General features: G+C 42.3%; 1 protein-coding gene across 8 annotated transcripts in view; it reads right to left on the reverse strand.

Annotated features, from left to right (window-relative positions):
* Positions 1 to 16,403, reverse strand: part of TMEM260 (transmembrane protein 260) — a 51,081-nt gene that overhangs the window by 18,596 nt on the left and 16,082 nt on the right. For all 8 annotated transcript variants that reach the window (XR_006172427.2, XM_065593850.1, XM_042841330.2 and 5 more), the window contains 2 exons: positions 4,845 to 5,022; positions 1,313 to 1,426 (listed from right to left, as the gene is read on the reverse strand). Coding sequence is in view for 7 of the 8 variants with exons in the window: in XM_065593850.1 (XP_065449922.1) it covers positions 1,313 to 1,426; positions 4,845 to 5,022 (292 nt within the window). In the remaining variant the exon portion in view is untranslated. The remainder of the gene's footprint in view (positions 1 to 1,312; positions 1,427 to 4,844; positions 5,023 to 16,403) is intronic.

The raw sequence follows: 16,403 nt of genomic DNA on the forward strand, positions 1-16,403 counted from the left end.
TATTGCGCTTTGAGATCTACTGATGAAAAGCGCTATGTAAGAGCTAGGGATTATTATTGTTATTATTGAAGTGGGTCACCACATTTTGTGTAAACTGAAACATCTGCATTCTATCCATATCCAGCCAGAGGCAATAATTTACAGCAATCCAGTGTGGAAGTGAGAAATGTTTGATCTCTGTCTCGATCCTCACCTAGGAGGAATGTGCAAAGTTTCCTAGCAAGCCGGAGGTGGGAAAACACCATTGATGTTACCTGATTAGCTATACTTAACCATGAGTCTAACAGAATAGTGGCATTTTATACAACTTTGGCAAACGGGACTTTGACAGAAGGAGAGGACAGTGTTTCAACTAGTTTTTAAGACCAGCATCACTTTGGTCTTGTCCCGGTTGAGTTTGAGCCAGATGCTTTTCATTTGAAAGCTGATCTTTTGCAGGCCTTGTAACAGCCTTGGGATGGGGCTGGTTGCATTTGTGGAAAATGAGATCTGCAGTATGGCGTTACTGGTGTATTGCTGACAGCAGAGCCTATGGCATCTCATCCCCCTCTCCAACAGGTTTTAGACAGGTGTTGAAGTTGAGTCCTTTTGGAGAGGAATGACTGGATCAATTTTACTACTGTGCTGTCTATTCCAACCATGCCGTAGGTGGCTGACAGTGTCAAAAGCTGGAGAGAGGTTGTGCAATATTGAGATGTGGCCTCTATTCACTACCAGGAGAAAATCAGGACGTGGAGACTAGTCCTGTGGGTTAAAAGGATTTCCATGCCACCATCAGCCACCAGGAGCTCTGAGTCGTGAGGTCCAGACTGCTCCCACGCTTCTCCGATCTCCTTAAGGGACTACAGTCACCATCAATTTGATCTACTCTTCTGTTTGCGGAAGGTCATTTTAAACACTGAATATGCTCATACTTCCACACACTCAGAACTTCCATCAGTATCCTCATCACAGTACTAACAATGCTCAAGCTACTTTATAGATGGTCAGAAGACAGGGTCCCTGTCCCAAAGGGTTTACAATAGAAATGGACAGCTCTGAGAATGCTCGTGTGACTGACAGCTTCAAAATCCTTCAAAGTCATAATGCTTGGCTGTGATGCCAGCCTGATGGATTGTGACTTTATGTTGTCAGTGGATTATGGTTGACTGGCTTAGGCATATCATGAACTGTTGCCATCCATACACATATACTTCAATATAAAAGCAGTGTCAGAAGGGAAAGCAGTAAGCGTTCAAACATAAGAATTACAATCTGCCCTAGAAAAACGACACACTTTCATATTCAACTCAGCAATAGATGAGTTACCTACCTTCCCTTTGAAAAGTTGGAACAGAACCCATAGTACAATGCAGAACACATAAAGCACTATGGTGTGCTGATTGCACAAACTAAGCCCACAGCAAAAGGCGCCAACTTTCGATATCTGAAAGGAAGAAAGTACTTACAATTATTCTGAAAAATCTGAAAAATATACACACAGTGAAACTGCATCAATGCTGTCTGGGTTATTCTTACAATGGAAAGGCATCTACCTTGTGTGTAACTTTCAATAAATATTTACAAAGAAAATATCACGTATGTCTAGTTAGAGGTATGCCACGTATTTTACTGGAAATCTATTTAAGAACTATTTCAGACACAGGTTTTTTAAAATGGTTATATATTGTAATCTACATAGGTAGACAGTATACACAGATATGTGGTGGTGGTATTTATGTCATACCATGTACATGAGGGTAGTATCTATATGATACATTGCTGAGCCAGAGTGATAAGCTACCTATCCATGTGGTTAACTGCATGTATCATGGACCTTTGATCACCTTACCTACCCGCTGTCTACTGGGAGTGCTTCTACCATCCCCAATCTCTCAGCAGCTTCTAACAACCTGCCTTCTTTCCCCCAAATGTGCAGTTCCCCTAAAATTACATTGGTCTGAGGTTCAGCATAAATAATATTCAGTCCTGCACTAGTGACAGGTGTGGGGTCCAATATCTCGCAACCCATGAGGGCTAGAAAGGGAACTTTACACTGCTGGAAAAGGGAGATTGCTTGTAGCACTGAATATTCCCCAGCAATCAGACTCTAAAATCATGATTTTACTATAGACGGAGAAACTACTTTAGGTCATCGTTTCAGTGGTTTTAAAGATTTATGGGTGATGATTTTTCCTCGCCCTCTCAGGTGCGCACAGCTGGCATCAGAGTTTAAACTTAAGCACCTTTGCTTCATTGGCTAAGGGAATTCAAGACAGTACCAATAAAATCCATTAAAACATTTCTAAAATAGTTTTTCTATAAAATAAATAGCACATCCTACAGCTTAGACCCAAGATTTTAGTGGGGTTGCTCACGACTTCACTACTTGGTTACATGGCCATCCCAAGCTCCTACTGGTAGAAGACTTTCTCCCATGCCAGAACATCACATGTTCTACATGCCCCCAAACCTGCCCCATTGAAATCAATGGCAAAACTCTTGACGGTTTCAGCAGCAGCCTCATATGAGCATTGGCTCACCACCTTTCATCTTTGCTACATGAACCACAAACACTCCTGTTATTTGAATTCATTGTCTACTTATCTTCTTTGGTCTTTTTGTCTTACGTTTTGTCTGCAATATATGCTTGCAATCAGCCTACTTCTATTCAATGGGATAGATCCTCAGGTGGTGAAAACCGTCAGAGATTCACTGAAGTTAATGGAGCTGGAACAGTTTACCAGCTGAGGACCTGCCCGACATCCTCTGCCCTTCCACACTCCTCTGACAGGTCAGGCACTGTCGTCTCTTGCTGCCCAGGCACTTCTAACATTGAAAATGTAACCGTAGCACTGCTTTCTTTGATAGTCCGTTAAAATGGCAATGCGAATGTTTGCTTTCACCGAGTGAAGAAATAATATCAGCACGGATTTGAGTTTCTATCAATAGTCTGACATTTTATTTTGAATACGATTTCATCATTAGCAAAGGATTTTTTTTTTTTTTTTTTTTTGCATCACTGAAATACTAAGGAGATTTTCAAACCTGCTCAACAGGTTTGGACACCCAGACCATGTTTTTCAGAAGTCACTAGTGATTTGGGGTGATGAGCCCGAGGGGTCAAATAGGTGGGCCTGATTCCCAGAAAGTGCTGAGCACCTGCCTTCTAAATACTAACCCCCTTTCAGGTGTACATAGTAGGATACCCCAAAAGTTGAGGCAACCAAAACCTTTTCACTTTTGAAAATCGTGGCCCTAGTTCCCACTGGAAATTGGGTATCTGAATCTGTTAGGCCAGAGGTTCTCAACCGGCAGTCCATGGACCACCGGTGGTCCACGAGCTCCATTCAGGTGGTCCACAGATAGTTCCCCCTAAGGTGCACGCCTGGGCAGCTGCACACGAGACAATGAAGGGCCAACCAGCTAATTAGTGGAGTCGCGCAGGCGTGGCTCCACTAATTAGGTGCCTGGACCCTGGAGAGGACGCACATGTAAGATGAGGTGGTGGCCTTGGGGGGAATAGGGAATAAGGAGCAGTGGGGTTTGAAGAGGGGGCTGGGGGGAATTTGGGACATGCAGGGTTATGGCGGCCAGAGAAAGGCGACTTTCCCCAGCTTCAGGGCTGCAGCTGCTGGGGAGAGATGGCCCTCCTTCCCAGCCTCAGCTCTGTGACTGCTTTGGTGGGGGAGAGACCCCCCTCCTTCCCAGCCCCAGCTCGAGGGCTGCTGTGGAGAGGGAGAGGGCACATCCATTGCATTAGAAAGGTAAGACTACTGATATTAAAATATGAGTTGTGTGCTTTTATTTGTAGAACAAAAAAACGTTAATTATTATAAAGGTTTTTTTATATAGTGCTTTTATCCAAAGCGCTTTACAATAGTTAGCTAATGGCACAAACATTTGGAAAGATCATTAAGTGGTCCGCCGAGACCCTCAGCAATTTTCAACTGGTCCGCGAAAAAGAAAGTTTGAGAACCACAGTGTTCGGCGGCTCTGAAAATCTCAAATGACATCTTTGTGGAATTTAGCAGTCAGTGATCCAAAAATGGTAGTAACCAATAAAACAACTGCTCTTTGTGATGTTTAATGCCAAATAAAAAAAACCCTCATCTGTAGCCATCCAGAGAACATGTATTATTTGAAGACCCATTACAGCAGCGCAGAATTAGTCTGAACTTCTAAAATTCTGCACTACTTTTATAAAAAAAATTATTCAGAGAATTTATTGTGGTCATAAAAAAAGAGTTTATAAAAGAAGAACAGATGTGATGTCCCCACGCTTAGGGAGAGTGGAGAGAAACACTATCAGTTTTTAAAAATTGTTTGACTGTGCCATTTTATGAAGTATGTAATGTGAAATTTATGGGCGAGATTTTCAAAGCTCTAGGGCTGATCAAAATTTCCCATCCAGACTTTCAACAGAAAATTGGGTTTTCAACTAAACAAGAATTTTTGTGGCTAGTGCCTGGTTTCCATCCAAAATACAGACTTTTAACTGAAAAATAAGAACCTGAAAACCAAAAACTTTTCAGTGTTTTGACAAAAAGTTGCACTTTTCTGCAGAAAATTACAATGAAAGCCAGTTTTTGTTTTCGTCATAATTTTCCACCCCACCTTCTGAACAGCACTCAATGATGCCAATTTAGACCCTTAATAAGCGACCGTATTTTTAAGAGCTCGGCGTGGCCAGAGTTTCAGAAGTGCTCAGCGCCCAGCAGCTCCCATTCAGAACCATAAACACTTAGCGCTTTTGAAGATCTGGCCCTGAATTTTTAAACCAACCCAAATTATTAAAAGCAAACAAGCCACACACACGACAAATACATTTAAAACCGATATTTGCTTTGATCCAAACAGGTTACCTTTGATCTCTCCTTCGCAGTGGCTGCCTCCTCAAAATGTACAGTAAGCACCATAAGCAGCCCCACAAACAGATTGTTTAAGCTAAAAACCTCTGCTGAGATGGACCACTGCCATGTTAGACGAGAAAAGGAAAACACCCCCGCAGCAAGGACTCCTCCAGCATACGAGCCAGAAAGCCTGCAAACACAGATAACATGAAATCTTCTTTTCCAACAAAAAGCGCCTACTTCATTGTCCTTTTTTTAACATACTGTAGCAGCAGAAATTATGGCTGCCATCCAACACCCTTCCAAAACATTATATGGTTAATATGTCGCTTCTAATAATTTCCTTGCATAAGATTTCAATTAGGAAGGCCAGTTATTAACCATACTGTACCCTATGCAAGGTAGTGAATGCCCTTCCCTCAATGACCAATGACTAGCATTGCCACACACAATATTTCTTTCAAGCATAGAGGGTAACTTCCAGTATTCGAGTCAGTCTGGAAACCTTGATGAGAGATGACATAGTGGAGCATGGCACACCAAGCCAAAGAGTCATGCTTTCAACCAGATACTCTTAGCTGGCAGATTTCTGAGCAACGGTGCAGTCTTAAATTCATCAAGACACTGGATAAAAAGTGGATTATAGATATTCGTGACGGTTGGCATTCTAACGCTTTCCTATGGGGGAGCTTTTAGTTTCGTAGGGCGGGGGTGGGAAATGGAACACTGAGTGCGCTAAGAAGGGAAAGTGTACTTTGGAGCTGGGAGCACGGCCAGGAAAGAGAGGGAACAAGTGTGAATCCCGATGGGGAAGCAAACACAAGCAATGCACGAAGCACCCAGCATTTGGATGTTTGCAACCTTTTCTGTCAAACCCAGATCCCACGACAGTAATCACTGCCTTTCTGCCTTCGAGACTGGATTACTGCACGCACTTCCCATGGAGCTACATTCCAAGACCACTTGGATGCTACAGCTGGTGCAGAAGGCCCATTAGATGGTATTTAGCCCCAAGAAACGTATTACGTCAGTTCTTCAACAACTACACTGGCTTCCTACTCCATTCCAGGGCCAGTTTGTTATTTAATTTGATCTATAAAATCCTGAACGATTCAGAATATGGCTATCTGGGAGACCTTGCCTCTGACTCAGTGATGATGAAATGTCGTCGGGTGAGGCACTCAAGCTAACAGTCCTTAAGATGTAGGGGAAATTCACTTTCCGAGCTGGTTTGACTTAGCCGAAGTGTATTGCCTTTCAGAGCATGGTGCAATGCTCATCTCGCTGCTCAGGATTCTGTCGGAAAGGACAGCTGTTAGTTTATTTGGGGGATAGTCATCTCTCCACCGCTTCCATTTATAGTTTGTTTTTTAAACGCTCTGCATGTCCCTTGAGATGGGGACTTGGACATTTGATAAGTTAATAAAAGAAAGAGATTTCACCAACTATACACTGTTGTTAAGTATCTATTGTATCCTCTGATACTGACATGGCTTGAATCATGTCATTGGTTATTCAACCTCAATGTTTCAGTTGTTAATGACTGTGAAATGCATTGTTGCAATGTTTGCTTCCAAAATATGTATTCAAAAATAGTAACATTGAGATGAGTGTGGGCGCACACCCTAGGCACACCCTCTCCCATATAAAAGAGAGGGAGCAGTTGGCAGAACATTCTCTACACAGGCTCCTTTCCTCTGAGATGCTCTCCCTCCCCTGGTCTGAAGGAGCCCAAACCCCAGGCAATTGGGGTGGAAGCTTTAAGCCATACTGGATCAATAAAAGATGGAAGACAGTGTGATCTAGTGACTAGAGCACTGCACAGGGACTCAGAAGACCTGGGCTCTATTCTTGACTCTGCCACTGATTTGGTGGGTGACCTTGGGCAAGTCACGTCACCACCACCACCCCGTGCCTCCGTTTCCCCATCAGTAAAATGGGAATAACGATAGTCACCTCCTTTGTAAAGTGCTTTCAGACCCATGGATAAAAAGTGTTGTAAGAGCTCGGTATTATCATCTACTCATTGCTGATTGGTTGGAGGGGCGAGAAAGAAAAGCACTACTGTTGCTTTAACTCACTGTGTAACTTTTTTATTGGGTTTTAAATAAACAAGGGCCCTCACAGCTCCTTCCTTCAGCGTGGAATCCAAAATCTAAACACAGAAAGGTCCAGATCTGTTTGTTTCATTTAACAATTGCCCCCTTCTCTTCTCTGCCAGACCACAGGACTCCACAGTTAAACAAACTTGAAAAAAATCCAGATTTTGTCCCAAAATAGATTTAATCATAAAACGTGCTCCTGAAGGGGGCATCCCCCCCAACCCCGAGAGAAGATACTTTCATGAACGTGTCTAGTAAATTGATTCCTGAAATTCGTAGGCAAATAAAAGCAGACACTACCGTAATTTCAATTTGCAGGTATAGTACCACAAGGCCTTGATCCTGAACTGTTGCAATCAACGGGATCTTTGCCACTGCTTTCAATGGATCAGGCTTGAAATGTCTGCAATTGGAACAACTGTTAACATTTGGTGGGAATGGGAGAGAGCTGGCTCAATGGGACGAAGCACCAGCCTTTCCCTCCCCCTTGGAGACTGAATTCAAATCCTTGCTTTGCTCACAGGGGAATGGGAATTTGATCTGACCCAATATCCCCATCACAACATTACCATGCAAACTGGCATGGCTGCTGAGAGAGGCAGAGAACAGGAACGGCAGCCAGTTGTTTTACACCACAGTACCGACATACACTGGCACAACTGGCTGAAGCTTGCATAATCCCTGCTGGCATTTTGCTGGGCTCCCGACAATTAGATCAAACTTCACTGACAGTATTTGCACTCCTGAAGATTTTACATGCTGCCTAATTGATACAAAATATTTATTGTAAGTGTCAAATTTAGGGCTTTTTGTGTTTAATACTCAAAATCATTTAAGGGCCAACTAGTAACACTTTTATTGTGCGTATCGCAGCTGCACCAGAGAGCCCCACTATGGGCCATGCTTACAATCTCAGCACTACAGATTTGGGCATCAAGCTTCAAAGGGGATATTCTAAAACAGCGGCTCTGAACCTTTCCAGACTACTGTACCCCTTTCAGGAGTCTGGTTTGTCCTGTGTGCCCCCAAGTTTCACCTGACTTAAAAACTACTTGCTTACAAAATCAGACATCAAAATACAAGTGTCACCACACACTATTACTGAAAAATTGCCGACTTTCTCATTTTTACCATATATACCTCTACCTCGATATAATGCTGTCCTCAGGAGCCAAAAAATCTTACCACGTTATAGGTGAAACCACGTTATATTGAACTTGCTTTGATCTGCCAGAGCATGCAGCCCCGCCCCCCCCCGGAGCACTGCTTTACTGCATTATATCCAAATTCGTGTTATATCGGGTCGCGTTATATCGAGGTAGAGGTGTATAATAATAAAATAAATGGGAATATAAATATTGCACTTACATTTCAGTGTGTAACATAGAGAGCAATATAAACAAGACATTGTCTGTATGACATTTTAGTTTGTACTGACTTTGATAGTGCTTTTTATGTAGCCTGTTGTAAAACTAGGCAAATATTCAGATGTGTTGATGTATCCCACAGAAGACCTCTACGTACCCTTGGGTACTCATTTCCCTGGTTGAGAATCATTGATCTAAAACACAGAAATAAGATTTTAAAATCCCACCTTGATAGTGGCATGGAAACCACAAACGTCCTGAAATAACCCTGATGGCTAGCTAAATGCACTCACCCATTCATGACCCTATTGGGCAAGGTTACCCAGTCACAACTGACAAATGCGGGCATAGCAATCACGTCTCCTTGGAGTGAATGCATGCTTCTTACATAGGCATTTTGGAACTGTATTTCACCAACTCTGCAGTGCAGAAACATTTTTATCACATTAGGTTGAGAGTGTCAGAGGCCTGAGAGAGTTATGGCACCCAAATCCCAGTGAACGTTCACGGAGATGGACGCTTAACATTGGCCCTTTTTAAAATTACAGATTTAAAATATTCCAACGCTCAGCTCTGATATAGCACTTTTTATCTAGATCTCAAAGCACTTCATGAAGGAAGGTCGGTATCACTATAACCATTTTAGTGACGGGAACCAGCGGTAGTAGCTGCTGAACTTCCTATGTGCAAGACACTTCTAAATACGCTCCCACTCAGATCAAAGGTGTTCTTGAAGAAAAAAAAAGGTGAGTCCATACTAACTGGAAAATAGGTAGATGAATTTGAATACATTTACTTATTGTCCTCATGGCCACAGAAAATTCAGTGTAGATTTCAAGTTGAGTTGGTTGGAACTGGCCATATAGTTTATTGCATATGGTGTTTGTTCAGGTTCTTTGATTGGCTGAGTCTATCTCACGTAGTCAGGAGGTGCAGCACAAGCTATCTGAACTGTTTATTTGATGCAGAGTTCTGCACTTAGGACGGAAGAATCCCATGCACTGCTATGGACTAGGGACCGAGTGGCTAGGAAGCAGTTCTGCAGAAAAGGACCTAGGGGTTACAGTGGACGAGAAGCTGGATATGAGCCAACAGTGTCCCCTTGTTGCCAAGAAGGCTAACGGCATTTTGGGCTGTATAAGTAGGGGCATTGCCAGCAGATCGAGGGACATGATCATTCCCCTCTATTCGACATTAGTGAGGCCTCATCTGGAGTACTGTGTCCAGTTTTGGGCCCCACACTACAAGAAGGATGTGGAAAAATTGGAAAGAGTCCAGCGGAGGGCAACAAAAATGATTAGGGGGCTGGAACACATGACTTATAAGGAGAGGCTGAGGGAACTGGGATTGTTTAGTCTGCAGAAGAGAAGAATGAGGGGGGATTTGATAGCTGCTTTCAACTACCTGAAAGGGGGTTCCAAAGAGGATGGATCTAGACTGTTCTCAGTGGTACCTGATGACAGAACAAGGAGTAATGGTCTCAAGTTGCAGTTGGGGAGGTTTAGGTTGGATATTAGGAAAAACTTTTTCACTAGGAGGGTGGTGAAGCACTGGAATGCGTTACCTAGGGAGGTGGTGGAATCTCCTTCCTTAGAGGTTTTTAAGGTCAGGCATGACAAAGCCCTGGCTGGGATGATTTAGTTGGGGATTGGTCCTGCTTTGAGCAGGGGGTTGGACTAGATGACCTCCTGAGGTCCCTTCCAACCCTGATATTCTATGATTCTATGATTCAATGATGCTGATATATAGGTCTTTGTATAAAATTCTCACACACCCAGGCCTGTACTACTGTGGTAACAGTACCCAGGCCAGTCACTGTGGTAACTACTTTTTTACTTGTCTCTTATAAACTAGGAAGAAAATATCTATTTTGAATATGTAGAGAAGTCCCCGGTGCACAGTAGTTGAATCTCAAGGGAAGATATATATGTATTTTAGGCCAAATGCCATCACACCTACAAGATTAACCACTGCACCCTTACCTAAATCACCGAAGTAGTGAAAGCAATTTTAAGGTGAGGTTCCGACTTTGAAAATAACTCAAACATGGCACTATGGGTTTCCATGTTTATTGTCTTACAATTATTTCCATATCAGGTGTGCTCTGTCTCTAACTGCCATCCATGCAAACTCAATATGGGTTCCCTTCTTGTACAAGTTCAGGTTCTGCAGGCCAAATTCTGCTTTCAGGGACACCTAGGTAACGCACTCTCTTCAGACGATGCACCAGGTAACACCTGTGTAATTCCAGCGATTTCAAGTGTCTTGCACAAGTGTAACTGACGGCAAAGCAGCGTAGCTTTGTAAACGATGCCGTTGATAATGCACTAGAAAGAGTCTAGAAAAACTGTTTTTTGTCACTGAAGTCGGCAGACATGACCTGATACACACACAGAGCTGATCTGTTCAGCAGAAAAGGAGTTTTCTCACACCTTTTGTCTGTCTTGCACATTTGGGTCCCAGTCCTGCAATGAGGTCCATGTGGCTAGACCTTTGCAGAGCTCTACTGATGTCATTGGAGTTCCACACAGGGGCACAGGGTCTGCCCACAGTGAGATCTTGGCAGGATTAGGATCTTCAGTAGTCAGTTGCTATGTGTGTAAGCACCCAGCACCACGGGGACCTATTTGGGGCCTCTAGACGCTATTATAATACAAAATAAAATAAACGATAACAACAACAAAAGAAAGGTGCCATTTTACATAATTACTTTTTACAGTGGAACAGCAATTTAAAATCCTTCACAGACAAAATGCAATTCTCTTAGTACTCAGGATAATTAATAATCAAGGTATTCTACCCCCAATAATATAATACAACTGCAGGAATCATTTGACAGAGACACAGAAATGGTACTAACTAAAGCTGAACTTTTCTCTATGAACTTTGACCCTGCAATTCTGATAGGCCCCTCTGGAAGCACTGAGTCACTGGATGTCATCATATGGACAATGGGCAGAAACACCTGGCAAAGGTTTCGGCCCTGAGGACTCACTGATTTTGCTTTCCTCCCCAAATATTCAAGCGATGTGGCAGTCAGAGCGGAAGAGGAATGATAAAGGGGAACATTACAGAAATTAAACAAACCAAAGGTGGCGCTTAGTCCTCACCCAACCTCCCCGCAACCCAGTGGGGTTGAAAAAGTTGTAAGAGCAGGAGGTCGTGATCCAGCCACATTGCTAAACAGCGACTCTACGTACTCTCAGCTGGATCTTTTTAAAATTCTCATTTCTTTCTGATTCCAAAGAAATAGCCTTCTAAACCACCCTGGAATGTTTTCGGAGAATTCAAGCCATAAGGTAACCCTGTGCTATACACTTCTGAATGTAAAACAAAGATTGAGACAAATTTCCCATTACATTTATTTACCGATTTATTCTCATTTTATAAGCAATAGGTCCTTCCTTGGGAGAAACTTCAATGCTGTGTTAAAACCTACATTAGAGTTGAATGTAAAGTTGAACTTTGCTCTATGAACTTTGACCCTGCTATTCTGATAGGCCCGTCTGGAAGAACTAAGGCCTGGTCTACACTGGAGGGGAGGGGGGATCAACCTAAGATACGCACCTTCAGCTACGAGAATAGCGTAGTTGAAGTCAACGTATTTTAGGTCGATTTACCTTGCGTCCTCACGGCGCGGGGTTGACTGCCGCCGCTCGCCCGTCGACTCCACTTCTGCTTCTCGCTGCGGTGGAGTGCAGAAGTCGACAGCAGAGCAACTGGGGATTGATTTATCGTGTCTACACTAGATGCGATAAATCGATCGCCGATAGATTGATCACTACCCACCAATCCGGCGGGTAGTGTAGACGTACCCTGAGTCACGGGATGTCATCACATGGACAATGGGCAGAAACACCTGGCAAATTTTCTAAGCAATAGGTCCTTCCTTGGAAGAAACTTCAATGCTGTATTAAAACCTACATTAGATTAAACAACTCCCCATTTCCAGGTAGACAAAAAAATCTAACACGTTATTCTAGCTTATGGAATAAGACTTGGGCAGTGGCTGTTAAACCCAAATGTTAGAGGCTTATCCTAGATTGTGAAGGGTGGAGCAGAATACTGTCCTTTTTCCCCTTATCTGAAGAGCGCCTAGCACAATAGGGCCTTGACCCTTGATTGGGGTCCCTAGCTGTTACTGCAATAAAAACAAAAACAGCTTTTTCTTTCTAGTCTAAAGTTCATGAGTCCTCATTTAGAATAGATTTGATTTTTCCAAAAGCTGAAACAAGCCTTAAAATGCTTAGCAGCTTCTAAGATGGATACGATTCTTAGTTCAGAACATGCCCCAGTATATACGTGGCTAGAAACACATGAGGGCAAAGACCAGGGTAAGGACTCCCATCTGAGTCGCTAAGCACTAGTGTCCCATTTATCAGCAATACTTTGAAATAAATGACACCGAAGCAAACCCCGTAGGGATTTTATAGAGGCAATGAAGGCTTGATTTTCAAAAGGGATGAATACCTAACAGCTCCCCAGCCAATCAGCTAGAGACAGACTTGGGAGAGCAAGACTGCTGGAGGTAGAAGTTTAGAGCATCACACTCGACAAATTCCTTGCCATCGATGCACCTTAGTCCCTCCTGTTCTCCCCTTGTGGCGCACAACAGTTTAGTCTCCTGAGGGCTCTAACACTTGGTTTAATTCTGGTTGTTGGGCTGGGTACAAGGGTGGCTGGGTGGTGTTTAGTGGCTTGTGATATACAGCAGGCCAAACTAGATGACCTGATGGTTCCTTCTGGCCTTAAACTCTATGACTAATTAATGCAAAGTAGCACAGACAGGACAGACAGACCCAAGAGATGTGCGTTTAAAGTGGCTCTCTATAAGAAATGTTCCTTGCTTACCTCCCTAGATTTATTAGCCTTTTTTCTCCTATTTACCTCTTTCGTTTTTCCTTTCAACCACAAAGGAACAAGGGCATGCACCTGCAACACACCTCCATAGAGCAGAGAAGGGCTGGGGAAATAAGGAGAGAGGCAAAGTGGAACCTAAAGGCTTCAAAGCCAAAACTTTTGCCACCACATAACTGCAGCATTTTCCTGTCTGACACTGGTCACTAATGACCCAACAGGTCCAGATGACTGTATCATATGTAGGTTCCCTAATTCTAACAGATGCAAGCTGAAGGCCTGGATATATTAACAACAGACAATAAGCTTCTCTCCTCAATTAAAATATTTGGACCATCATTCTTTCAATCACCACCTTTCTCTTCAGTGCTTCTTTTAAAAAAAGTTTATAATCTTTTCCCAATGATTAGTAAAAGTGGAAGCAACTCAAAAGTGCTCACGCTTATTTTAACTACGTTATGTATTTCAATAATAAAATATAAGTACTTTAAAAGCAAAAGAAAGTGAAATACCAGTTTAGAAATTCTTTCCTTATAGCGATAATAGTAATTATACCAAACCAGCTCCTCTTTTCGAGTGTCTGCTACGTGCATCTTCTAATCACACTTACTTTCTGAAAAAAGCAAGTTTCTACAGCTCTTAGCACTGAATAGCCAAAACAGATACTATAGGGAATACTAAATTAGACTGCATTCTTCCTCAAGTATCTTCAGTTGAATTGCCACTTAAGTTCTGACTGCAGAATCTATTGCTCAGGAAGAAGTAAAAGCAGAAAGAACACAGCTTGAGTTTCAGATCTGAGGTTGAATCTGCAGGGCTGACACTCAGAAAAAAACATCTTTTGATATATAAATTGCACAAATGAAAGCAGCACAATGATACTTTTGTAGTCACTTTAACTATAGTTACAGATTTTAAAATGAAAAGTTTTCCATAGCATAACTTAGCATTGAAAAAAAAACAAAATTACCATAAATTAGAGAAATCAGAAATTAAAATTTAGTCTGAGCGATCTGTCATCACAATTTGTTATTAGTTATTCTATGCAAATTGTGGGGGGTGTTGTGCCAGTGGTGGTGGTTATTTTTAGTTTTTGTTTTGTTTTCTTGATTGTCTACATTAAATACCCTTAAACTTGTCCAACCAACAGAACAATTTTCAGCCAGGTCAACAATACAGAGGATCACCAAAGGAGACTCTATGGTACTGAATTCCTTCCCCCTTTCCTGATGCAATGCTTGATTCAGCAAGGTTAAAGGAAGAACCACTTCATGCTGGCAGAGCACACTGCTAGCAGCAAAGGTTAACATCGCAAAACAGATGAACCAACTCTTACAGAGTTTCCTCACTGCCCTCCGCATATCCTCTAATTCTTTATTTTGTAAGGCTGCTGGTCATCAGAGGGGTGGAAAGGACTTCTTTGTATTCAATCAAGAACCGCAGACCCCCCAACAATATTTGTTATTTTTGTTGAAGGTAGAACTAGTGTAACGGTGATAGATAGATGGGACTGGACAATGAACTCCTCTATTTAGAACGGATAAAAATAAGGGTGGTGGCATTGTAAATTTCTCAGCATTGCCCTAACATGTCTCGTCTCTAGAGATGAACAGGTAGCTTAATCCCAACACATATTCAAACCTTAGCCTCTGCTGACACTGCCAATAAAAATACTGTGATGGTGGTTTTCAACCTGTGACACATTAACTTCAGCCATTGCCTCAGAGGGTAAATCATAATGTAGGACCTAAGGGGCAGATTAATGTCCTCAATATGCACAAGAGACACCCACTGACAGCAACAGGAACTCCAGGTGGAATCCTGGCCCCAGTGAATGAGAATTTTGTCAGTGGGGTCAGGATTTCACCTTCCGGGCACCAATCAAGGGAAATTCAGTTCCTAAAACAACACTCAGCTCAGGTTATTTCCATTATTGGCCATCAAAAGGGAAAGTACAGCTATTTTAAAAGCAGACACACAAACCACGACGGACAGCATATGCCCAAAAGGCATTGCCCCTACTTGAGACAATAGCTTATGACATGAAGAGCGATAAGAGAAGAGTCTTACGCACAGCATGCCCAACCTCCTTGTGCCCATGTAACTAACTGGTGCTTAAGGCCAGTTAACCTGTCCTCTCCTCAACAATCTGATTGGCTTGCCTAATGGGCTACTCCCTGCAAAATGTTGTAAAATACACAGCTAATAGCTTTGAGTTGCTATAATGGAAAACAGTTGGATAAACTCAATGTTTGGTCTTACTCCCACTTAAAAATGTCCAGAACAACCTCAACATTTGTAATAAAAAAGACAAGACACCCTGGGACGAGAGCATTTTATTCCAATTTCTTAGAATCGGGCAGAGAGCAGGTGTTTATACAGTGGGGGTCAGATATTATGGTAAAGGCACTTGTGCGCTGAAGCCATGGGGCAATATAAATATCTAGATCAGGGGGTTGCAAACTTTTCCGTAATGGAATCTCTCAACCAAACCCACATGCCTATCTAACAATATTTGACGGACAGGGTGGTTATGGTAGAATGCCCATGACCTAGATAGGTGGGAAGTATCTTCTAGCTGCTACTGCAACATGAATATTCAACAAGAAGAACTTTCAACCTGCAATGAATGTTTTTAAACGCAGGTATGTCTACATACCATGGAAGACAAGCCTTTATTATGCAAATCTTAAAAGAGAATTAGTTTTAGTTATGTCAATGGGCTTTGATGTACTATTCACAGAGCGAGGATGAGACAAACCGCTACTACCATAGGCCCTGATCCTGCAATTGCATTGTCACTGGGACTCTGCATGGGCAGAATGATCTGTTTGCATGGATCTGATTACAGGATTGTGGCCTGAGGGGCCCGATCTCGCAGATATTTGTAATCAGTAGTAAATGGTTGCAGATCAGGCCTATAGGTAAGGGCTAGTTTGCACTAAACTTTTCACATCCCAAAGAATTTAATTCACAAAAAGTCTTTGAAGTATATAATTATTAATACCAAAAATACCCTGTTTATTACAGTTATAAACTTGCAAAGAAATAAGACAGATGAATGCTTAAAATCAATGGCTTGACACAAACTATATTGAAGCAACTTAATGAGCAGCATTAACCAAAACAGTACAATACTCTGCACATACGCTGAATTTCATAAAGAAAAATATTTCACGTTAATAGCTTTCTATTATACAAGTTATAAGAACAGTATTTCAAGTCGCTAAAATTCAGAGGGGAAT

The sequence above is a fragment of the Chrysemys picta genome, chromosome 4 (assembly GCF_011386835.1).
Source record: "Chrysemys picta bellii isolate R12L10 chromosome 4, ASM1138683v2, whole genome shotgun sequence".
Taxonomy (NCBI): Eukaryota; Metazoa; Chordata; order Testudines; family Emydidae; genus Chrysemys; species Chrysemys picta.